Below are 25,833 nucleotides of genomic sequence, written 5' to 3' on the forward strand. Positions count from 1 at the left end.
AGAGATAATAACAGTTTAATATTGATGTCTATGACATATTTGACTTCTTGGGTTCTTGTATCTCTGTGATTTGAATAATAATGAGATAATATATTTTAAATAAAGCCACACTTATTAATTGTCTTGGCTGTAAATAATACACAATAAAGCCTTTGGACAGTCATAAAACACTTTACCAATAGAAGAAAATATATGTAGCTGAGGGTTGAACTGCAAACAACCAAGTTCAGAGAGCACCAAGGACTCCATAAAACATTTTTTTCTTGCTGTGCATTTTTTCCTCATATATTCGGATTTCCATCATCTCCCTTAGCTTTTTAATAGTGGCCTTGATATCTGATTTATTGTTTTGGTTCCAAATTTCTGTGTTTTAAACCTGTAATCCAGGAAAAGTCATTACCTCCATTAAAAGCTGGGGTTGTAGAGACACCTTCTTGGCTATAGCTGCTAGCTGTTCTTTGAACTGGGGTGTGATTTTGAGAGAATTCCTAGATAAGAAGCCCATTTAGATTATAATGAAACCCAAAGCCACTCCAACTTGCTGTGATTGAAAATGAGTCTCTTATTTCCCATTGGGAGTGAAATGGTAGCTCAGCGGTTAAGACACTGGGTTTGTTGGCTGGAAAGTTGGCAGTCCAGGTTCGAGATCTGAGTGCTACACGATGGGGTGAGCTTCCATCCTCGCCCCAGTTCCTGCCAACCTAGTAGTTAGAAAGCATGCAAATGCGAGTATATAAATAGGTTCTGCTTTGGTGGGAAGGTAACAGTGCTCCGTGATGTCATGCGAGCCACATGACTGTGGAAATGTCTTTGAACAGCGTTGGCTCAATGGCCTTGAAATGGAGATGAGCACTGCCCCCTAGAGTCAGCAACGACTAGTGGAGTAAAATCTGCAGGATCTCTCTCTCTCTCTCTCCCCCTCCCTCTCCCCCTCCCTCTCCCCCTCCCTCTCCCCCTCCCTCCCTCCCTCCCACTGCCTCTCTCCTCCTTCCCTCCCTCTCTATCTCTCTGTCATTCACTTTTACAGTATTTCCTACCCTAAGAACATCAACCATGTTTGTTCAGCCTATGGTCAAGTTGCATAAGATTTAGCTGACTCAGCTTGGACAATAACTTGTCTCTTTTAATAGAGATAAAGGCAAAATGAAACCAACAAAAGCAAAAGCAATTGCATTTTGGTATGTTTTAAATACTTACCAAATCAACCAAAATAATGATTTATTGGAGAATATCTTGCTTTATGCAAAAAAATGAGATGCAAAAACCGAATAGTTCTGCTTTCTCCCTTTTGCTTGTCACCTTCTTGTCACTTTCTCTCAGCAATGGACCAATGTTTCCTTTTTTCTTGTTTTTAACCTGATAAACCAGGTCTCTAATTTATTGGCCAAATCTCTTGCATAAATGTTGTCCTTAATATCATTTTTGACAGATTTTAATAATTTTTTAAATAAATTGGAATACGGTAGATATGCTTGTATCCCAACCCTGGGGAAATTGATTTGAAGAACTGATGTTGAAATTTTTAACTAGAATGGGCTTCCGTGAAACATTGCCATCTTTTAATAATTCACAAGGGAAGTAATCATCTCCTGGGACTTTGCCCAAAATTAAGGCCAGAATCAAAGCTTAAACTTCTTAAACCAGGACACTTTGTCCTGAAATTCTAAACTTAATGAGAAATAGTTTATTGACTAGATTAGAGTGGGGAGAATTTCTATAGTACTGATATGTGGTAGGCATTCTGATTTTTTTCTGTACTGTTGGAAATTATTTAGGCGTTACTATAAATGAAACAGTGTATAAAATCTCTTGCAGTCTGATTACCACCTATTTCTTCACACTAAATTGGGGTAAGGTTAAAGGTGAGTGAAAGAGTCAAACCTTTAGCAGAAAAAGCAGAAGAATGTTTAGAATTTTATTGTATATTTAAATAAGTCACAACCAACATTCTTTTCCTTTCTCACACCTCTTAACTGAAGCATGCACTGAGTGTCAAACCATATTTTCTGTAGTTATTTCCCAATAGCAGTAATAAGCTGTTCATTTTAAAGTATGTGGCACTTTACTTTCCTGTTCCTATTAGAAAACTTCTAAGGTATAGAACTGAACTGGGATTCAAAAATTATAGGCAGTTATTGCCATCTTTTTCATCATGAAATGCTAAACCAGAAGCAATTTGTGGCATTTCGGGCATTCCTAAATGCAGTTCCTGGTATCCCTAGAAGTTATGGCCAATTGTAGGAATTACTGCAAGTTGTAATTCAGCAATATATGAAATTTTACAATGAATTAGTTTAATTCATGGGTGCCCCCCCCCCAATATCGCCCTCCTGACATGAATTTTAATACTTATCATCCCTCATCATTGAACCACATCCTCTGGCTTTAAGTGCCGTATTTTTCAGAGTATAAGACACACTTCCCCCCACTTCCCCTAAAATAGGCTGAAAATTTGGGTGTGTCTTATACTCCCAATGTAGCTTTTTCGAAGCTTTCTTTCAGCCCTAATGTGGAGCTAATGAGTGAAGCGATCTTCTGGACTTCCCCTGCTTTTCTCATTGCTTCTGTCTCCAACAATTACCTATGCTTTAGAAGCTATTTTTTATTCCCAACCAGGGGATTTAAAGCGTGCACGCTCAAAACCAACAAACGTATGTGCTGAAACTAACCAGACTAAGAACTCTAGCCAGATGAATACCTGGTAGGCAGAATTTTTTCCCTACTTTCCTCCCCAAAAACTGAGGTGCACCTTTTACTCTGCTGCGTCTTATATTCCGAAAAATACAGTATTTGCTGGAGTGGGGAAGGAAGCTATTAAACAAGACTTTGCTACGGTAGTGGGAAGCTTACTTACCAAAAAGCAACACCGATAGGTTGAAATTGGGCTTGCCAATACTGTTTTTGTTCTACTGGCTATCGTTAGAAAGTCCTGTTTCTGGTCTTCAGAGTTGTGGATAGATAATATGCAAGCTTTCTAAAACCTGCCTTTTTGGTAAAGAGCCTCTTTATTCTGGAATGGGAGCTGAACCATTGCCCAGTCCTAAAATAGCAGATTAAGGATGGAATCAGCAGCCAGCTGAATAAATTATCATCAAAGAGTCCAAAGGAGAATATGTAAATAAAGGATTACTTATGAAAAAGTCTCTCATTTCCAGTATGAATCCTAAAAGGCCATATTTGATACAGTATACACAGTAGCTAAGCTTTGTGAGAAAGCTTTCACAATTTAGGCTTAAAACTTTTGGAAAACTGTTGCCCTTTGGACTGTTTATTTTCATTTAATATAATTTTTAGACTCTTCCTTATTATTTCATTTTGATAACTTAGTTACCTGAAAATTCTAGGATGATTTTGTTGTTGTTGTGGTTGTGCAATATTTTGGAGACACCTGCCTCTTGTTAGAAATACATGCGTATTTCTTTCCTTTCCTAGATAAACTTTTAATGAAGTTGCAGCATATGTTTTGTGATTCAGGAGATTATGCTTTTCTCCCTTGTTTTTAATAACTACAACAGATCAGAATTAATGAAGAAATTAAATTAAATCTTCATGGGTATTTGCATAAAGATAGCAGTTCTGAAATGTTATTAGTTATATGCGTTAGTAAGTAATGTCTTCAGAAGTAACAGGGTAGCATAATGTTATATGAAAAAATGCCCTATTTTCTTAGACCTATGGTTAGTCTGATTCACTGACCAATCTGATGGACCTCAATAGGATCCTGCATAGAATATTTAATTTGAAAAACCAGAGGTCCAAGGGATTTCTCTTGCAATAGTGGAGGATGTATGTAGCTCAAGGTTGAATTCCTGAATGTTAATATTCTCTGAACTTCAATTTCTTCTTGCAGGTGTCTCATTAATAGTCTTCTATGCTGCTTCATAGTGCTTTACAGCCCTCTCTAAGCAGTTTACAGAGTCAGCATATTGTCCTCAACAATCTGGGTCCTCATTTTACTAACCTTGGAAGGATGGAAGGCTGAATGAACCTTGAGCCAGTCAGGATCGAACTGCTGTCGGTTGGCAGAATTAGCCTGTAATATTGCATTCTAACCATTGTGCCACTATTAGCTGACCTAATAAACTAGGTAGCAACATGATAGAGTGAACTTAGTTGATTGTTTACAGAGTATATGGTAGTTTGTCCTACAAGTACAGGCACTCTTCAACTTATGACCACAAATGAGCCTGAAATTTTTGTTGCTAAGTGAGAAATTTGTTAAGTGAGTTTTGTCCCATTTTGTGATATTTCTTGCCACAGTTGTTAAGTGAATCACTGCAGTTGTTAAATTAATAACAAGGTTGTTAAATGAATCTGACATCCCCATTGACTTTGCTTGTCAGAAGGTTGCAAAAAGTGATCACATGACCCTAGGACACCACAATTACTATAAATATGAACAGTTACCAAGCATCCCAATGTAAATTACATGACCATGGGGATTCTGCAATGGAGATAAGTGTGAAAATTGGTCATAAGTCACTTTTTTCAGTGCTGTTATAACTTTGAACTGTCACTAAGCAAACTGTTTGTAAGTCGAGGACTACCTGCACTGTTTCTTCTTTGATTGTTCCTGTTTAATTGTTGCTGATTCCTGTGGATCTCGGGGCTGGTTAATAAGTGGTGTGAAGAAGGATGTGCTTAGGAATGTGCTTAAGTCAAAGGTTTCCTTGATCTTTAGTTGCTTCCTAGTCCATCTGTCTATTAATGACTGATTTGTCAAAGTAGCAAGGCTATAGGAGCTGAATTGCTTTTGGAAGTACCTACAAATAGGGCACATCACATACTTGGTCTTATAGCTGTTAGTTCATACTACCTGTAGTTTGTCTATGAATTTTGTATTATATTTGAGTAGAGTAGGCCAAGATAGAAACCAGCTATAGGCAACATGCAGATAATGTAGGTAATAATGTTTTGGAAACACTTTGGAAATGGTCTAAGGGCTGTTACCATTTGTTTCTTTTCCTCTGTCCTATATTGAATTAAATTTGTCAATTTTACAGGAAAATAAGGTGTAATGAAACAGAGGAAGAGGTCCTTGTTATATTTTTATGAACTCGGGGCAAATAAGGAGCACCATGGCCTGAACCTCACTAGATCTGTGTTCTTCCCGAGAGAGGGGAACCAAGAGAGCTTTTATTGCTGTGGGTGATTATATCTGTCAATACCTGGATAGGAAGAATGTACTCATGTTGGCCCTAGTTGATCTCTTGGCAGCTTTTACTACCATTGACTATGTCCATGGAGATTCTCAGTCATCCAGGTAGGTCATGGTTATCCCGGAGGTTTTTTTTTGTTTTTTTTCCAAAAGGCCAGTGGCCTTTCAAAAGGCCTTTAAAAAAAAGCACCTTTGGTGCTGCCATTGAGTATAGTTTCTTTCTGTGAGTTTTGGAATTTGAGGCAGTCCTGTATAAAAATTCCACACCTTTTAAAATAGGGAGAGGAAAATTTGATTCAATAGGCATTTTATAGGTTTCACCGGGATAATTTGGGATATTGCTTAGAATCTGAAATTCTGATTCCAGTTACTGTCCTAACTTGAGGACTACCCATATGAAAATGCCTTAAATCAGTTAAAAGATATGAATATCTTAGGAACCAAGAGAAACTAGATTCTAATAATTGGTAGGAAAATCATAACAATAGCAGTAACAACAACAGCAAGAAGCAGCAGTCCAGCAGTGGTATCATATATGGGAGCATTTTGTTTTGCTTTTTTGCCAGTAATTTAAATGGAAGCTATTAATCTTTTGCTTTTAACAGCCAAGTGGTTTCTATATGATGCGAAGTAAGGATATCATTGTCTACAAACATGATGTTTATTTAGAAATTTTGTGTATATTACTAAAGTAAGTAAGTTGAGAAGACTTGGGTTTGCAAATGAAGGCAATGACAAACTTTTTCCCTAAAAGGATAATTGTACTTGTGTAAAAGCAGGGTGGGAGTGGGGAAGAGAATGAGGAAAAAAGGAAAGAAATGAATTAAGAAACAAACACCTGAGGTTATTAAAATATTTCTCATTTTCTTCTTCCAGACGATCTCTATTTTAGAGAAAGCAATGTGATTTTTGTGACAAATGACACAACGTATAGAATTTTCAGTTTTTTGGTAGACGCTTTAATGCATTTTCTTCTCTCTCTCTTTTTTTGTACCCACCTTAGTACAGCATTACTCCTCCTTTTGTTCTTGCTTGATTTATGTGAAGTAAACCATCCTCTGCTACCAAATGTGATGTTCCCGTGGGTCGACCATGAGGCCAATGTTGAGAAAAGACAGGAGTCAAGCTTTCTCAGGATGGAGCGACCCAGATTGGGGGTCTGGTAGCCCCTTTTATTGAGATAGGACAAAGGCAGGAGGAGCAATAGCATGTGATAAAAAACAGCCTGTAAAAGTACAATTTCTAATCTACTGCTCAGGAAAGTTCTCTCTATATATGGTCAAATCCTGGGCGTCATTGGTAGGGCACATCTCAGGATGTTATGTTATGCATTATCAAGATGTTATGGCTTTCTCGGAGCCAGTTGTCTCCTGTGTGATTCAGCGTGACCCTGCAGGCCCTAGTGTGACCTAGGCCATGGAGGACACACACCTACACAAGGAACTATATTACAACATCTCCTACTTTTTTATTTTCTTTTTGTCAAAAAGACTTTCCCTCTTCATCTGACAGGGCTGATCACAGCATTCTACACATAAACCAATAGAAAATCACATCATGGCAAAGGGTGGGCAAAGGGGGAATAGAAAGTTACAAGCTGCATGGCATTGGGAGGGGAAAGGGCATGTGTGGGAGTAGCTGGCTCACATAGTTCATGTTACATGAGGCTGCATAGTGAGTCCTGGCCGTTTAGGCCGGAAGGATGTTTCTGGTGTGATGTTTTTGCATCCCTGTGTATGTGTGTTTCAGACAGCAGAAACTGCCCTGCACACACACACCCGGAATGGATTCCAACACTGTTTTTGTTTTTTAAAAGGCAGCGTCTCCTTCTTCATCGCTGGGCATGCGGAAGGGATCTTTCCCTATGAAGGGGTTGACTGTTCATGTAACTCCATGTGGTTGACAATGTGAATATTCTTCTGTGGAGCTAAGCTAGAGAGTATATTCTTACATAGTTAATAAAGAGGGTACACATTGAATACAGCAACACAACAGTATCAGCAAAGCAACAAGGGTTATAACGGTCTTGACAGTATTTCCCAACCAGCTAAAATTTGGTAACCAAGAGGTCATCCAATCCCACCAGGAGTCCGAGGCTTTGTATGTTTGTCCAACTGTTTGAACGGTATCATGTAATATGTCCACACTGGTTTCCATTTGTCTGGACTTGTTCAAATAATGACAACAGGTAGCATTCAACCAAACACATAGTAGGGGGATCTGCGGCGAAAGACGGAGTAGCCGGTCGGGGGAGTGGAGGGTGGAGGGTGCTCTGCTCTGTGTTCCAGGTCAGAGACAGAGACAGCCTCAAGCTGTGGTTACTGCTGGTTGGTCATGGTCAGGCTGCTTCTGTGTTTGTGTAGGTGGTTGTATAGGTGGTTTTGGCAAATATGGTCTTACGTGCCGTCCTGGAATCCAAAGAACTTTGTCTTTTAGTTGGATTGCAGCGTAGTTCCTTTCCCAGGTAATCAGGTCAGCAGGTCCTCGCCACGTCAAGTCAGGCAAGCAGCAATAGTAGGCAGGTGGACGGGAGGTGTCTGCAGTAGGTGGAGCTGCAAAATGACGAGTCGCTGCCGAGGATGATGGGCTTCCGGTAAGATTTTAAAAGTCCAGGGCATAAAGGCAAAAGTTAAGCGTGTGTTGCACTGCTGGGAGGCCAGGGGGCATTTTCCCCTATTGCCAATATATCTGTCCAGGGCACGTTTTAATGTCTGGTTGGCGTGCTCAGCCAACGCCTGACCCTGGCTGTTATAAGGAATGCCAAATTTATGCACAATGCCCCATTGATTACAAAAGGCAGCAAAGACTGTTTTTAATTCTTTTGGGCGTCCCAGCGATGCAAAGGTCCGAATAGAATGATTAATAACATGTTTGGTGGCTTCACCCCTTTGTGGGGATGCCATAATGTAGCCTGAATATGTATCAATGGAAACATGTAAATATTTCCAAGGGGCAAATGGAGGATATTGAGTAACATGCATTTGCCAAATTTGGCAACACTCTGTCCCCCTGGGGTTTACCCCCATAGGGAGAGGGTTTGCCTGCTGGCTACAGGTGGGGCACTGCTGAATAATTGCTGATGCCTCCGCCGACGTAAGGCCAAATTGTTTTATGAGCGCTTTTTTATTCTGGTGAAAGTAAGAGTGGCTATCCCAAGGCGTGATAGCAGAACAAACATTGACATGGGGTGGGGGGGCTGATGCCGCAGCGTCAGCAACATCATTGCCCTCCTGGAGAGGCCCAGGGAAAGGCTGATATGGGAGACATGGAAAAAATAACAGCGAGAGGAGACAAGACCTTGTAAAGTGAGAAACAGAGACAAAAGTTGTGAATCAATAGAAGAAGAGAGATAAGACTCATACAAACAGGTTATAATCTGAGTCACATAAAGACTAGCAAGAATTAAGTTAAAGGTTGTTTGTCAAATAACTGAAAGGCCAAGATGGAAGTGGCCAATTCATCTCTTTGAGCAGATTTTTGTGGCTCTGTGAGCTGGGTGTGCCATGTACCATCCTCCTGCCAGGCACATGCTCCCCGATGTTTGCTCCCATCGGCAAAGACAGTTGTAGCGTCTTTGATAGGAAAAAGCTGTTGAAGGAGGCTTCCACTAGAGCGGAAGGGCTTTTGTAATTAGGGCTGCAAAAAGGGTGGGTTTCTGAGAAATAGTGGACAAGTGTTATGAGATCACATTCTTGGGGAATCAAATTTGGATTGGAGAGGCCACACTGCAGTGCTCCCGTGGGTTGGAGAATTTTATTAACAGCCCGCAAATCATGCAAAAAACGCCATTTACCAGATTTCTTTTCTATAACAAACACAGGGGTGTTATAAGGGCTGTGGGATATCTCTTTCCTCTTCCTCTCTTCTCTCTCTGTCCCTCTCTTCACTTTCTCTTTACCCTCCACTGCCCAACCTGTCCCTATAATTTACCTACTAAATAGGTGCAGTTCCCTTACTGGATCCTTCGCTCACTCAAACACACACACACACAAACGTACACATGCACAAAACCATTTTTCTCCATTCCAATTCGGATCCTATAAATCAATTGCTCTGTGAAACATCTGTGAAAAGAATTCCAAGGGCTTCCCGGGGGGCCGTGGCCTGCAGAGGCCCCGTATCAAACCCATCCCCTCCCTTTAGCTGAGGGGCGGTAACATTGTTGGACAGACCCTTGGCAATTGCCTTGTTAATCTCTCTAAGGTATTCGGAGGTCCAAATGGCAAACTGAGAGGGGGTAAGAAGCATGCCTGACAAAAGGGTTTGGAACAGTCCCTTGCAGTATGAGGATTGCACCCCATAGGTGGAAACTGCTTGCTTAAGATCCTTAACAACCCTATAGGGGATTGAGTTATGAGTGGGCACAACCCCCCCAGCCGCGTTGGTTTGAAAGGAAACGGGGAAACAATCCTGTGCCAATTCCATGTCCCCTTGATTGAAAGCATCGTGCAGAGCGTCTTGGAGAGCGCTACGCCACACTTGCGGGGCGGGGAAAGGGGCGGAAGGGAGAGGGGAAACCTTCTCTTCTGGAGAGGCCAGGGGAATTGGAAAGGCCTCGGAGAGGGCCATTGCCTGGCAAGCAGGAGAGGCGATCTCCTCGTAGTGTGGGGGAGGTGATTCCGAGGGCTTAAAAGCAGCCCCCTGCATATCTTCTTCATGAATTTGAAAGCATCTTACAAGAAGTCTCCAAGTAGTGAGAACTTCTGGCGGGGCTCGAGGTTACTTTAAGAGAGCCCTTCTCTGGGTAAATGGGACAATTCTTATAGATGTAAGCCAATAGAGAGAGGAAATGTTTTTTCAGGGGAATGGGAAGCGGATGACCTATCGCCTGAGAGATTGCAACAGACGATTTCCCGATTTCCCGAAGCTCCAGCAGGTGTGCTGTCTGAGCCTTCGAGAAACCTGAGCCCATACTCACGATTGGGAGGGTACTCCGTTCGCTAACGGCAGGCCCTGGTTGCGAGACTTTGCCAAGTCGGGGATGAGTGAAAGGCTGGTGACACAGGAAGATCACTTCGAACACGTTGCATCACGTCGGGGTCACCAAATGTGAAGTAAACCATCCTCTGCTACCAAATGTGATGTTCCCGTCGGTCGACCATGAGGCCAATGTTGAGAAAAGACAGGAGTCAAGCTTTCTCGGGATGGAGCGACCCAGATTGGGGGTCTGGTAGCCCCTTTTATTGAGATAGGACAAAGGCAGGAGGAGCAATAGCATGTGATAAAAAACAGCCTGTAAAAGTACAATTTCTAATCTACTGCTCAGGAAAGTTCTCTCTATATATGGTCAAATCCTGGGCGTCATTGGTAGGGCACATCTCAGGATGTTATGTTATGCATTATCAAGATGTTATGGCTTTCTCGGAGCCAGTTGTCTCCTGTGTGATTCAGCGTGACCCTGCAGGCCCTAGTGTGACCTAGGCCATGGAGGACACACACCTACACAAGGAACTATATTACAACAGATTTAGTCACTTCATTTCAAAATGTTAATTTGTGTGTACGGACAACAGATTTCATTAGCTATTTTTCACCCTATTTCCATAAATGAAAATGAGCATAAGAGCTATTGACTATTAAAGAGATTGAACTCTGATAGTGATTCTTTGTGTAATTCTGAGGATTGGCTAGTATTCCTCTCAAAGTATTCTTTGAATGTGCACAAGAATACTTGGGGAAGGGGTGTTAAAAATGGGGCCACTTGGGTAAGAAGTAGGCCAACACACACATGCTGATTTCCTTCTGTTTTACATTAGAAGTTAAGAGGGGTCAATGGAAAGAAGAATCAGTCAAATATTGGTTTTAATAATTCGATTGAGGCAGACTTCCCTGCAGAGCTCATCTATTTTTTTCACGTAAAACTGAACAATAGTGAATAGAAAGGTTTGCTTCTTATCACTAAAACACAGTGTATTCTTTTATTTTACTTTAAAGTATATTCTAATCTACAATTTTTTACACTTCTGGTGTGATTTTAATGTGTTCCTATTCCACATTTATCTCTCTGTCCCACCCCACCCCATCCTTCCCTTTCCCGAACAGTTTAATTCTTAAGCTTTTTTGTTCTATCCTTTCAAATCAATGTGCTTTTGGCAATTTTCTTCCCAGCGCTGAGATTGAAATATATCTGTGTTCAGACAGTGGTTCTGTCTGGCTTGTTACTTTCTGCCTAATCAGCTTCTGTCTTTACAAGTTTGAAATTCTATAGATGTGTTGGTCGTGTACACAGTTCTAATGATGATCTAATGAGTTCTAATGATTTCTTTTTAAAAATTGATTAGTTTAGCCATGCTTGAAAAGATTTTGCTTAAATTTAAGTGACATTATATGGTTGCTTTCATAGTAATTAATATGTTGCTTACAGGGTACCATGTAATGTATGGTTATGAACTGGTATCCATTGTTACAGTTTACTTTAAGAAATTTTGTGTTTTAAGTAATGATAAGGCAGTGATTTAATAGCTAAGGGTCATTCAAGGTGAAGGTTGCATAAAGTACTAAAGTATCAGAGTTGGATTGTTTTCAGGAGGATAGTAACAGTGAAAGTAACTTTCACAAACCTAGACAAGTTTGAAGACGTAAAAATATCAGTGTACAGGTAGTACTCGAGTTACGGCCACAATTGAGCCAAAATGTCATGTTGTTAAGTGAGATATTTGTTATGTGAGTTTTGCCCCATTTTACGATATGTCTTGCCACAGTTGTTAAATGAGTCACTGAAGTTATTAAATTAGTAACCCAGTTGTTAAATGAATCTGGCTTCCCCACTGACTTTGCTTGTCAGAAGATTGCAAAAGGTCATCACGTGGCCCCAGGACACAGTAACCATCATAAATACAAACCAGTTGCCAACCATCTGAATTTTGATCACATGACCATGGGGATGCTGCAAAGGTTGTAACTATGAAAAATGGTCATAAGTCACTTATTCAGTGCCATTGTAACTTTTAATGGTCACTAAATGAATTGTAAGTCGAGGGCTTATATTCGAATATGCCATGTGGTCTCACCAATTTGCATTGCTGCTCTCAGTTTCCCCAAGGAACATTGAATGAGTCTCTGCTCCTTGATTGACAGTCAGTTGGTATCTACTGTTTTGCAAGTTCATTCACCTGATAACATTAAATGTACTTACTTTTGTTTTAATTAAAAAAAGAGTAGTACTTATAGAACTACAAATTTTGAGTTCCCAATAAAATTGGTTCTCCATTTTTAGAAACAACTTAGAGAATCTCAAGGGAAGATGCAAAAATATATGGTCCCATTATGTCAAAAGTGTCTCCCACATGCCTGGCCAGAAAGAGTGATCTCTGACTCAAATCTTCATATTAGACTTTCTCAACTTTGTGCACTTCAAAAGAATTATAGGCAATATATGATAGAAACCAGATTGTGTAAGACTCATCTGTACTATCCAGATTTACCCCCAGAGAAGTGTTGTATTTTAATCATTTTAGTAAAGAGATTAGGGAAATCTCAATAGGAGGCATGTATGTGGTTGTTTGCAAGAAGATAGGTCTCTTCTTCCAGCAGCAGAGGTCAAAGTTGCTGTTCCTATCCCTGGGAATTGAAATAAATTGGCTTCTCTACAAGTGAAATAGAAGTTTGGTTCTTTTTGTTACATGGCAGCCTTATGATGGATGAAACTCGAGCTCACTGTACTGCCATCATTGCACAAAACAGAGTAACAGCAAGAGACAAAGAGGGAAGACACTATGAATACTGAGACGGTTATCTAAAAAATGGCTGCTGCTTTGAATGGTTATGAGCCATTCATTTATTTAGAAACATTAAGTTATTAGCTCCTTCTATTGAGACATGGTCAAAAAATTTTGTAACTTAATTTAATGTAGTTTTTATTTTCACATCTTCCTACTGCTAATTCAAAACTCTGCACAGCTATTTCTGGACTTCATATATTGGAGAATTTGCTTCTCATGGTTTTTGGCTAGAAGCATGTTGTATAGCATACTGGCAGAGCCATGATCAGCAGAGGCTATTTGAGGATACCAAGTCTGCCACCCTCTGCTATTTATTTAGGAGAAACTAATCTTCCTTCCCACCCCTTTGCTTTTTCATAAAGAAACTCACCCCAACAATCCTCAGATGTATATTTTGTGCAAATGATAATGCATACAGAGCCATGCAGATGCTAGTGGGCAGGGTGTGGGTGTTCATTAAACAGCCAGATGTTAATTCAATGCAAAGTCCGTTCCCTGCACAACTCATTACGGCCTACCTTCTTTGATCTTATGTGTTTCAGGATTCTTTTTATTTCACATTTTTGCCATCCAATCCCCTCTCCTTATTTAATTGGCAACAAGTTTGTTTAGAAGTGGCACTGCTAATAAAACCTATTAGATTTTATGAAAGTTAAGAACACTGTTAAAATTTGAAACTCTTGTCCAAACATACAGGTAAAGGAAAAGCAGGATACAATAGATTATAGCCACCACTACCCCCTTACATAACTTACTTAATAGAATCATATGATTGCTCATCTTAAAAGTGCGACTCTGGGTGGCTAAAAAATATAAAAACAATATACAGGTAGTCCTCGACAGTGGTGGGTTGCAGGCGGTACGCCCCAGTACAAGAGTACCGGTGCCTGCCCGGAGCATCGGGTATCATTCCAGTACGGTGCTCTGGAGGGCCACCCGCCCGCCCGAGCTTCTTACCTATATTTGAGCTCTTCGGCACTTCCGTACATGTGCACGGAGCGCACGCTGCATAGCAGCTGGAGCGTCATGGAGGCTTGTGGAGGCATCGCAAGAGGTAAGGACATATGTGTGCACTGCACGCGTTCCTGTAGTGGATGCCACTGGTCCTCGAGTTACGATCACAATTGAGTCCAAACTTTCTGTTGCTAAGCAAGACATTTGTTAAGTGAGTTTTGCCCCATTTTATGACATTTCTTGACATATTTGTTAGGTGAATCTGCTTTTCCCGTTGACTTTGCTTGTCAGAAGAAGGTCACAAAAGGTGATCTCATGACCCCAGGACACTGCAATCATCCTAAATATGAGTCGGTTGCCAAACGTCTGAATTTTGATCATGGGGAAACTTCAACGATTTTAAATATGAAAAATGATGATTAATCACTTTTTTCAGTATTGTTGTAACTTTGAAGAGTCACTAAATGAACTTTTTAAAAGTTGAGTACTGCATGTACACCAAACACTAATAGGAGACAAATATCTTTTGGCAATTGAATAAACCAGCAACCCATCCATTTGGGCTCATCTAAACTCTCAGTCTCCTTGTCTGGGAAAATAGCCAGGACTTAAGGGAATTCGAAGCACAGTCTTTATATCCAGTCATAGAAATAACTTATTTTATGTGTGTTTTCAGAACTAATAACTTGGGAGAGGCTTTGAGCAAGAAATAGCTCATAGGAGTTGTTTCTTCATGCTGAAAGCAGGGACTTCATCATTGGCAAGTTCCTCCTAGAAGCACTAGCTGGTATTCTCTTGGATCGGCACTGCTGAGTGCATTAAAAATGGGTCATACAGTAACATCCATTTTCCAGAGTTGCCAAAAAGAAAAGGAAATAAGGACTTGATTCCTAGCATGAACATGTTTTAAAAGCTGAATCACAGAGCACAATATTATCAAGGTTTATATTTGTCAGCTACTGGAGAAAATATCTTTGAAAGTATAAACATTCCATCTTTGCTCACAGTTTGTGGTTATATGATTCACTTTGTCCCAAAAATTCTGAATGGCTTATTAACTTGAAAACAAAATCAACATTAAAAGTAAGCAAAGTTTTAAAAAAGAATACATTAATGATCATAAGAAGTGCTTTATTAATCTCTGACTGCCCATTCTAATCAAATAACTCAATGTAGCTAGCAGGCATAAAAATAGAAACAATAAAAAAACCAATAAAAGATACCAGGTTAAAAAAAAAAAATGAACTCAGTCAGTACAGGGTAAATGTCAGGGTTTTTAAGGCCTTCCGGAATGCCAACAGAAAGGTGACCATCCAAAGATCATAGGTCAGGTACCGTAAGAGAGAAATCTTGCTCTAAGTTCCTATAAAGTGTCTCTGTTTTCATGGAAGGCATCTGGAGCTTACTCACCCTGCTGGATCTGGTGGAATAAGCAGAAGCCATCAGACACAGGCATCAAGTATCTTAGCCCTGTGCCACGTAGGTAATAAACTAGAACCTGGAATTGCAGTCAGAGATTTACTGGAAATGAATGCACTTCAGGTATCAGTGATATTATGATTATGCTGCTAGATGCAACCCCATGCCAGCACAGGACTTGACCCTACAGTTTCATATAGATTTTAAATGGGAGTGGAGAAAGAGGGTCAAGCTCTAAGGCACCTTGCAAACCAGAGTTCCAAAGCTGGTTCTCTCTCTTTCCCTATCAACACTGAATAAACTAATCTCAGAGGAGAGAACAGGAGAACTGTCAAAGAGCAAGAAGATACAATGATATGTGGCATTGAGAGCCATAATTTTTAGCCACTTGTATTTTCAGTGTTTTGAGTTCGATAAAGAAGAATTTGTAGCTCAGGGTAGAAAAGAGTGATCTCTGAGGTTGGTTGTTTTCCTGCAGACTTTCCATTACCCAAATTAAGTAAAACCATCAGTACTAGTAGGGAATGGAGTTTGCTCTCAATTTATATTCCAGTAGCTTCCCTGTCAGTGTTGGTGGGAGTGGTCTTGGAAGGCTGTTTTCTATTAGCTTGTTTGGCATTCCTTGATTAGGATACTGTTTACTTCTTAATTGTTGGTCTGATGTTAATCTTGGTGTCAATCTATGCTCATTGGGATGTTGATTGCTGGTGGGGAAGACCAAAACACCCCCCCTTTGGCACTTGTTCCAGGGTTTCCAAAATGACCATGTTGTCTTGGAATTTGGACAGTTTTATTCTCTACAGTTCAAGGGTGATGGATGGTTGAGGAAGTTTAAGTTGTAATTTGTATTTCAGAAACTGGATTAAAGATTGGACACAACCTGTGTACAATTACAATCTTTGTTGATATAGATGGTACATATTGTGCCTGATGTTTTTTCCCCCATTTATGTGAACATAACATTAAGAGAAATAGTGCAACAATAGTTTTGGGGTGGGAATAGGAAATAAACAGGGAGCAGGAGTGGGCAATATACCTACTACTTGGCATAAAAGTGTATGAGAGAACTGGACAGTAAAGGCAGTGCCATATTTGTCATCTACTGTATGTCTATGAATATTATGTGTAGTTAATTTATCATTCAAAGGGTAGGAGTTGTTGTTCTCCTTCTAGAAATGCTTCCTTTGGGATTGTAAAACAAGCCAGGGATGTCTTGTGAAGAAGCTTTGAAGTGAAAGTACTGAAAACACAGCTAACTGCATTAGGCTCAAAGAACTGACTGACTGCAAAATGTCTCCTGCTGAAAGACCTCACATTAATTGATGAAATGACTATGCCCTGCTTTTCAGAGAGGAGCTAGCAGACCCTATGATATTATATCCCATTCCCAGATAGTAGTCTGTTTGTTGTGATTGTAGTGTAGTAGAAAATAAATTAAAATCTTTAAATCATTAATATAACACACACATACACACCAGGGGTGGGTTTCTCGCCCCGTTCCAACCGGTTCGGTTGGAACGGGGCCAGCGGCATCCTCGTGCACGCGCGTGGTGCACGCATGCGTACTAGCGTCTGTGCGATGCTCCAGCTGCTCCTGGAGGATCGTGCAGGCGCTGTATGCGTCCTGCGCATGCGTGGAAGCGCAGAACTCGTCAAAACTGGGTAAGGAGCGCGGGCGGGCGGATGGGCCCTTTGCCGTTCCCGGAAGTTAATTACTTCCGGGTTCGCCGACCAACCGGTTCGCAGGGACCACCGCGAACCGGTTGAAACCCACCCCTGATACACACCTAATAATCAGTGTTACGGTTATTTTAGTAGGCTAACTGACAATGAAAATAATTAAGGTATTTTACCTGGATTAATTCATGTTTTATTTATCCAGATTTACAAACTCAGTTTCACAGTGCAAGAATTGATCTTCTTACCTAGTTGGATAAGGAAATGTCTGCAAGCAAATGAGCAAGCTCAGAAAGTATCCAGGACTCCTGAGCTACATATATTATTTTTTCTCAAGAATCTCAGATCTCTCCTTCCTTGCCTTCCCCTCCTCTCTCTTCTCCTTCCGCAATATATCAGGATTCGATAGGTCTTTCTACCGTATATGAAAATTAGAATTCTCTGCCATTTAACGTTTGGCCTTTTCCAAAAGCAGCTGAGCTGGGAGTAAGCTTATAGATAAACCTGGAAGAGAAAATGCGGAAACGTAAATTAATGACACCTTTCTCATGATAATTTAGAAATGGAATCAGATTGAAATCTTTCTCAGATTTTTTTTTAACCACTGCTGTATGTCATATGGTCTTTCTGAAATGAATCTCATGCCATTTGGAATTGGTGCTCAAAGCCTGGGCTATATAATTTAGCACAATGAAATATGGATCAGCTCCTTGAAGGAGTTCATTGATCTGCTAAGCACTCTCAGTGCTTTGCAATTGGTTATATGTTTTATTTCAGAGCCTTAAAGCCCTTTCCCATTTTCACAAGATGCTGAACCATTTATAAATTTGATCTCGTGGTGTCTGAAAATGACAAAGAACATTGGATTTGCTGAATATATCATAGTATTCATATTAAAGATGGGAATATCACCCTGGAATACCAAGAAACTACAACCTGGCAATTCCTAATCTTGATATAGTGCTCAGGAATGCATTTATTAATTGTAACACAATGGTAGAGAAAAATATATCTTCAATGCTATGTGCCTTATGTATTTTAGGAGCGGAAACTATGTGCCCATCCTAGACTGGAGATCTACAAAGGAGATAAAATCTATTTTATATGCCCCCTTGCACGTCAAGGGGATTTCTATGTGCCTGAAATGAAAGAGTTGGAGAAGAAAAACAGAGCAGCCGCAGCAGCGATAGAAACTGATGATGATCAAACAGATATTACAGGTACCTATGAATTATAAAGTGTGCACTGCTTTGAAGTGCCAAGGGAAACTCCTTCACTGTTGTTAATAGCATAATATACATGTTAAGAACATAAACAATTCATTTTGTAGATATGCAGCTATCTGCTTTAAAGCAACATACAGTAGCTTCAGCTAACCTAGCATCTTGATTCTAACTGCAAGTAGATTTATTGAATCACAGTCAGAAATCTTTCCTATGATTTTTATCCCCTTAATTATAGATTCAAGAAAAGGACTTTCTACATATTTTACCACAAGAGCTATTTTAATAATGTTTTATGCTGGGATAATGGTATTGACCTTTTCCAAAGTACACGTATATACATAATCTAGAAGCAGACTAGAGTGCCTTCTTTTTTGGGAGGGGGGGGAAGGGAGATATGGCATTGTGCAAGGCAGGATAGTCTTAGTATAACAGGTAAGGATATTGGATTATGATGAGAAGAATGTGCATCAGGTTTCCTAATTGCATAAAATTCCTAATTGCAAAATGCAATTATCCTTAATAATTTTCAGAGATAATATGTACTGATTTATACATGGTTGCCTTGGGTATTATTTACTTTACCCATGCTTTATCTAACAAAGTTTTCAAAGTATTGTAATAGCACGTGCACCTAAGTCAACAGAATCTTTTCACGTTATGGCTAAACTGCTGCTTACTTCAGTTCAAACCTTTTGCAGGATCGAAGAGCAATAGCTGCATCACCTTAGTGTCTTCTAAATTGAATTGAGTGAATCCTAAAGACCTAAAGGATATTTCTCCTTTTGTCAATACTGATTTCTTCCTCCTTATTTTGATGAGAACTGTGCATGTTTCTAATCCTCATGGACTGCCTTAATGTCAAAGAACACTCACAATGTATCATGCTGCTACAACAATTGTGGGATAAAAATGAACAAGCCATGCTTATTATGGGAGCAGAAAAGAAAGGGAAGTACTGTTAGAATTGCTTAATTCTCACTTTGTTCTGAGAGTAACATTGGCAGTCTTCAAAGCAGTGCAAGCTGATCAATACAAATATATTTTGTACTACAGTTCAGTGAATCTCTCTCTATATATATCTTTCTTTTTAACATGTTCAGTGGATTCAGCCTTTGTCCTAAAGCTCCATAGCTAAGTGCCAAAGTTTATGCTGTAAAACAGAAGGTCCAGGTTGAATTCTTGGTATACCAGGAAGATCTGGAAAGGAGTAAACTCTGATGAGCTGCAGCTAATCAGCATAAACTAAGTTAATTAAAACCAGGGTCTTTCTAATCACATAAGTCAATGTCTTGGGTTCTTAATAGTATTGCTTTTTTTCTCCTTTAGTTCTTGGACAGATCAAATTATCTGCTGAAATGGTCAGATATTAATTTTGCTATCTTCTTTGATGCTCTGTATGGTTTGCAATAATCACTAGAAGCTTGACTATCTGACAAAGCACCTAGGGATATTTAAATTGGTAGCTTTTCTTAAATAGTTCTGAAACACAATTTTAGTTGTTTGAATTTCATGCCTCTTTCAACCTTTAGTTTCCGGTTTAGTTGGATTCTAATATCTTTAAATGATGATATTATGACTTAGATCACTCTTTTGGTAAGCAAAAGACATTTTTTGTATAAATTACTGGCCAAGGTTTTTTTTACATTTGATTTGGTAAATTGTGATGGCAAAGAAAATGAAGGGAGAGGAGTATGTTGATCTGGCAGCAAAGCAGAAAAACTCTGCTGTGTCCATCCCCCATCTGTAGAAAGGGAAAACAAAGCTAAACTTTTCATTTTTTAGCAAGACTTTCCTGTGACATATATATTGTAGAATGATCATATTTATGCAGATAAAAATTTCAGTGGAGAATTTGTATCAACATTTGAGAATTTAAACCAGAGGTTCACAGTATATATTTTAGTTTTTAAAAAAAATCATAAACCTGGTGATTGGTTCATATGAAACAAGAAATATTCCATTTGAAAATCTGATAAACAACTTGTATGACAAATGGTTTTTGGAAATTAAAAGAGTGAAGTGATCTGCCTACAGAATTTTTACCACAGCCATAATTTAGATTGTCTAAATATTCTTTACACTGGTAAGCAAGTATAGCAACTTTCATAGAAAAAGGGGTAAGAGCTTATCTGGGAATATACACTTGAAACTGAAGCTGGCTATTTTATGGGTTTCTGGTTCTATTTGGATCAAAATAACAATCTAATTGTTGCAAGCAACGTGAGAGTTATAGCACGGGACTAAATTCTGCATTTGTTACGACAAATCAGAATTCTTGACTGAAATCTTTGAAAAACAAAGATGATACTGAGTTTTCCTGATTTTCCTCCAAAGACAGTCCACAAGTGGATTGAAGTCCATTTGCAGCAAAGCAAGAAAAGGAATGACATGTTCTTTTCCACTAATTTTCCACTAATTTTAATCCCTGAACACTGATATGAAAATCATTACAGCCCCTTCTGCTGTTCAATTGTTCCTGGTTGTGAAATCATGTGATAATCTTTTCAAAGCCTTTCATTCTCCATGCTCCACCCCCACTAGTTCTTAGAGGGAATAGCCTGACCTGGGTAAGGGATCAGTTTGAGGGATCAGTCCCTTTACTGACATTTGAGTGTCCCCCAAGTTCAGTGTCCCACAAAGGCAGGAGGGTTTTTAAAGGTTTTTTTTTTGTCTGCTTTTAATGTTGTTTACTTTTTCATATGTTTTATTAGTTGTTGTTTTTTGGTAGATTAGTGCATTTAATGTTTTCTTGAATAGCTTCCTTAAACCTTCAACAAAGTTTTGTTTGTTAGCTCTCTTATGGCTATGAAATCGTCACAGATAACTATCACTGGCTTTGAAGCTTGTGTTCATGTGTTAGTTGCTGATCTTATTTACACTTTGGATGGAATAAGACCACATGAGGATTGCATGAAGATAAAGATGCCACTTCATCGCTGCTACATTGAGTTGTGTTGCCTCGCCATTTTCCTATTTCCTTGCCCAATTTCTGTTTTGCTACTAACATTTTAGTTGCACTGCAATTCACATTTCTTCAGTTAGTCTTTATTTTATAAATATCTGACACTTGATTTTTTTATAGCAATCTTCACAAACACACAGTACATAATGGATACCTTTGGGCAATTTTTCAATCAAATGTAATATTTTAGCTCAGATTTACTCTCTTTTTCTGTCTACTCTGGAGACCTTCAAAACCAATGTAAAATAATTGCAAAAATAAATAAAAAACCAAGATCCTTCTCTATCCATCTCAAATGCCTTTGAAACCCTAATGGAGAATATATTATAATTTACACTGGTAAGCCAAGATTACCAACAGAAACAGTACTGCATATGTAAGAAAGAAATATTGCTAATGCATGTACAGAAACAACTGACTGACTTTAACATCTTTCAAAACAATGGACTTTATCTCTTATCTGGAGTAAAATACGGATTCCCATTTTATTCATGACATTTGAAGTAAACTGAATGGAGGGCTGTAAAATAATGATTAAACTATATAAATAATTAAGATGCCTGTTTAGCTCCAAAAATATTATACAAAATTAAATCTATGAGAACAAAAAAACCTCCTACTCCAAATGGTTATGCCATTAAGTGATATAAGATCCACATTGCATTCTTTGCCCCAATGCAATTGGAAGTCTGAAACTTTTCTTGTCACCTTCGTTGAGGAATATAATATAATATAATCACAATTTTGAAGACTGGAAAATATCCTGCTGATGTGCAGTCTGTCATGTCATTTCCTTGTTAAACAGAGATGCAAAAATACTGAACTCAAGGACATAGATTATGGACAATATTAAGCATGATGTTCATCCTGTGTAATCTGCTTTTAGGTTGCTATGCATCTGATAACCAATTACAATTGATGTGATTTATACATTCACAAAAATTGTAATCAGCAATAGTTTCATTAGAGGTTGATTGGATGCAGCAGTGGTGTGGGCAGTTTTTTGCATTTCTTGTTATGCCTATGTAACATTGCTGCTCTCCATACTGCTTTGGCTCAGAGTAGGCTTCCAAGTGCAGTTCAAGGTGCTAGTCTACATCTATAATGCCCTCCATGGTATAGGGCCAGGCTACTTACAGGAACACCTTTCTCTTTCCTGCCTGCCCCATCAAATCTATCAGCAAGGGCGTGCCCAGGCCCCTTCTATTAAACAATGCCATCTTGCTGGATTATGAAATCCTGCCTTCTCAGTGGCAGCATCTGCTCTATGGAGCAGCAGAAAGAAGGGAACACTCCAATCCCACCAGCCTTTCACAAGGCATTGAAGGCTATTTCCCAGGCATTGGATCAAAGGTAGATGGACTCCGCTATTCAACATAGTGTAACAATTGGAAGCTACCTTGGGGGTCTTCTAGTCCAACCCGCTGTTCAAGCAGGAAACCCTATAGCATTTCAGACAAAAGGCTGTCCAGTCTCTTCTTAAAATAGTGAAACATTTTAATGATGATAATGATAGAGTACCCACAATTTCTGAAGGCAATGCATTCTACTGATTAATTGTTCTCACTGTTAAGAAATTTCTCCTTAGTTCCAGGTTGCTTCTCTTCTTGATTAGTTTCCATCCATTGCTTATTGCCTTGCTTTCTGGTGCTTTGGAAAATAGGTTGACACATCTTTGTGGTAGCCTTTCAAATACACTGCTATCATGTCTCCCCTAGTCCTTCTTTTCACTAGGCTAAACGTTATCCAATTCCTGCAACCGTTCTTCATATGTTTTAGCCTCCAACCCCTATATCATCAATTTCTCTTCTCTGCACTCTTTCTAGTGTCTCAACTTCTTATTTATATTGTGGTGACCAAAATTAGATGCATTGTTCAAGTGTCGACAGTAATTTATCTTTGGGGGTGGCTGGGTTATGTTTGGTGAACTTGTCCGTTCTAATTTTGTGCACTCAGTTATTTATGTGAGATGGACAACTGTATAAATAAAATAAATAAACAATGAAAAGGCCTTTAATATGATGCAGCATAAAAGTTTGAAACAAATGTAGGTAGAATGGAAATTGATATTTTCCTTTTCTTTCCTTTGTAATTAATTGGATCAGAATGTAGTACTCTACTACTCTATCTTAGCTGGGGTTACTAAAAATGGAATTATTTCTTCATACCATCAATGAAGTCCCTTACCTTCTCTTATTTTTATTTTATGTGGAAACTTCTGACTTTCTTTATTATACAAATAGGTTGTAGTTGAAGGCAAAATATTAAGGTGTAAGCTAACAGTCGTGTCAGTTACACATTTTCTCTACCAAAATGTATTTTACAATATTTTGGTAATTTGTTAGGGTATTTGGTTAATTGCATAATACAGCCTAATATTCACTGCAGATTAGTCCAGTTCTCAGTCAACAAAAGAACATTATCTGGATAGAAAAGTACATACACTTTTATGTCTAATTCACTCCAACAGTCTGTAGAGATTCTCAGTCATCCAGGTCATGATTGTCCCAAAGGTGCTTTTTATGGAGGCAACTGGACTTTCCAATGTACTTTATTATATACTTTATCTAAATCAACCAACATTTTCTGTTTCACTTTCATAACTATGATAACCTAAGTAATTTTAGCAAATGCTAGATTGCATGTTACAATAAGAAGCATATATTTAAAATTAATGCATCAGAGACCCAAATACTTATATTTGGCAAAGAAAACAGGATTCAAAATTATACATATATGGCAAAAGCAAAAGTAAGTAGATGAATCTATGTGTCATAGGAGGATGTTTAGATATGTTGCAATTGGATGGTTCCAAATGATCAAGTTAAGCTCTGAAAGATTCTGAATAATTCTGAGCCTGCCCTTGACTGTTTGTGATCCAGATTAGAATAACTGTGGGAAACTTAAAGAAGTTCTTCCTTTCAATCAGCCAATTTGGTCTAATGGCTAAGGCATGATGTGAGTTCTAGCCTTAACTAGGGCATGAAAGCCAGTTGGGAGACCTTTGACCAGTCACTCTCTCTCAATCCAACCCGCTTCATAGGAAAAATAAGAGGAATGAATATTATATTTATTTATATATATATTTATATATTTATATATTTATATATTTATATATTTATATATTTATATATTTTTATATATATATATATATATATATATATATATATATATATATATATATATATATATATATATATATATATATATAATTATTTATAAAAATAGTAATGGTGGGATGTAAATAAATAAAATTTTAAAAAACCCTTAAAATCACATAGTGGGTCATTGACAGTTCCTATCGTTGTGATCATCATCATCATCATCATAATATCATACATGGAGGAAGAAGAGAAGAACCTATATCTTCTTTATCTTTAATAGGGATTATATTAGAAAGTTTTGTTACTTTTATTTTTAATTAAATACTACTCTCATTTTTAATATTTTTATCCTAACCTCTAAAGGTCCTTTCCTCTTAGCTTTGCATGAACAATAATATTAAAATGTCCAAGGTCTGTTCAAATTAATGATTTCATTTTATGAATTTCCTTGCAGAAGTGTCTGCCATTTTTCCCTAGTGATTTCTGATGCAACTGATGTCATTCAAATGCTAGCGACCTGCAGACCTGCCAACAAATAATTTGCATTTTTTAAATTAGGCAATAATCCTGTGAGTTGAAAAGATAATGCCACATCTCGCCATCTAATCTATTCTTTCTTCTTTTCTATTCCTCATTCCCATATTCAACTTTTATTATAAATAGAAGCTACTGATAATGTTGATAAATTTGTATGGGAGAATAGAGAGTATTGAAGCCTTTGCTGAACTTGGTTTTCTCTAGTCTTATTGTATGGTACCTTTTATATCTGCATATTTAACAGCAAGAACAATTTTTTATTATCATCATCATCATCATCATCATCATCATCATCGGTAACAAGGAAGGAAGCATCACCCAGTATAATTTTCATGAAGCATTCGTCTTGAGCCTCCTTTCCACCCAATCTTTTAATGCTGGTTGAAGCTAGAGCTTACACATTTGCCTGCATTTTGTCTGCTCCTACTTGTGATGGCCAAGGCTTGCTCAATCTCTTGCGAATACTTCTAAGGCAGCAGCAAGTAGAGTGCCCAAGAAAACTGTCTTGCCACTCCTGATAGGTTTCCTCAAAGCCATTGATTATGAAGCTGCTTTTCTTTTGAGGCCATAGGATCATATATGCCCTTTTCCTCTTTCACTTCTTATACCACCAGTTAAGTGCTTGGCCTTTTGTCATTTTTCTGGACATGCCCTGATGGTACCTATAAGACTGGGACTGTATGGTCTCCCTTCAAGACATCAGGATGACTCCAACACTGTTGGTCTTTCGTAAGGCTATGAAGACTTGGTTGGATGTCCAAGCCTGGGTCCCCATGTGTGTTAAGGGCCCCATTTCCTATGGACCTTAACATTCATAGTAAGAGCTTTACTTGGTGCCATGTATATTTATTTCATGTTGTTTTAATTCTTTTAATTATTTTTAATTGTATGCTGCCCAAAGTCACTTATGAGACTCTGGGTGACTATTTAAATCAAATGAATAAATACAACAGGTGCATTCTGATCTGGTGGAGCTTGTGGGAGGGGGAGGAAAAAGTGTTGATCTGAAAGTTTTAAGATTCCCAGGACTGACAGATTTGGATTGATTTCTAAATCTTGTTGTAAAGGACATACT

At 38.6% G+C, this 25,833-nt stretch overlaps 1 protein-coding gene across 2 annotated transcripts in view; it reads left to right on the forward strand.

The window, feature by feature from the left end:
- Window positions 1-25,833, forward strand: part of TEX264 (testis expressed 264, ER-phagy receptor) — a 172,061-nt gene that overhangs the window by 108,008 nt on the left and 38,220 nt on the right. For both annotated transcript variants that reach the window (XM_032209477.1, XM_032209478.1), the window contains exon 6: window positions 17,972-18,149. In XM_032209477.1, coding sequence (XP_032065368.1) covers window positions 17,972-18,149 — 178 coding nt within the window. The remainder of the gene's footprint in view (window positions 1-17,971; window positions 18,150-25,833) is intronic.

This window comes from Thamnophis elegans, chromosome 2, assembly GCF_009769535.1.
Source record: "Thamnophis elegans isolate rThaEle1 chromosome 2, rThaEle1.pri, whole genome shotgun sequence".
Classification (NCBI taxonomy): domain Eukaryota; kingdom Metazoa; phylum Chordata; class Lepidosauria; order Squamata; family Colubridae; genus Thamnophis; species Thamnophis elegans.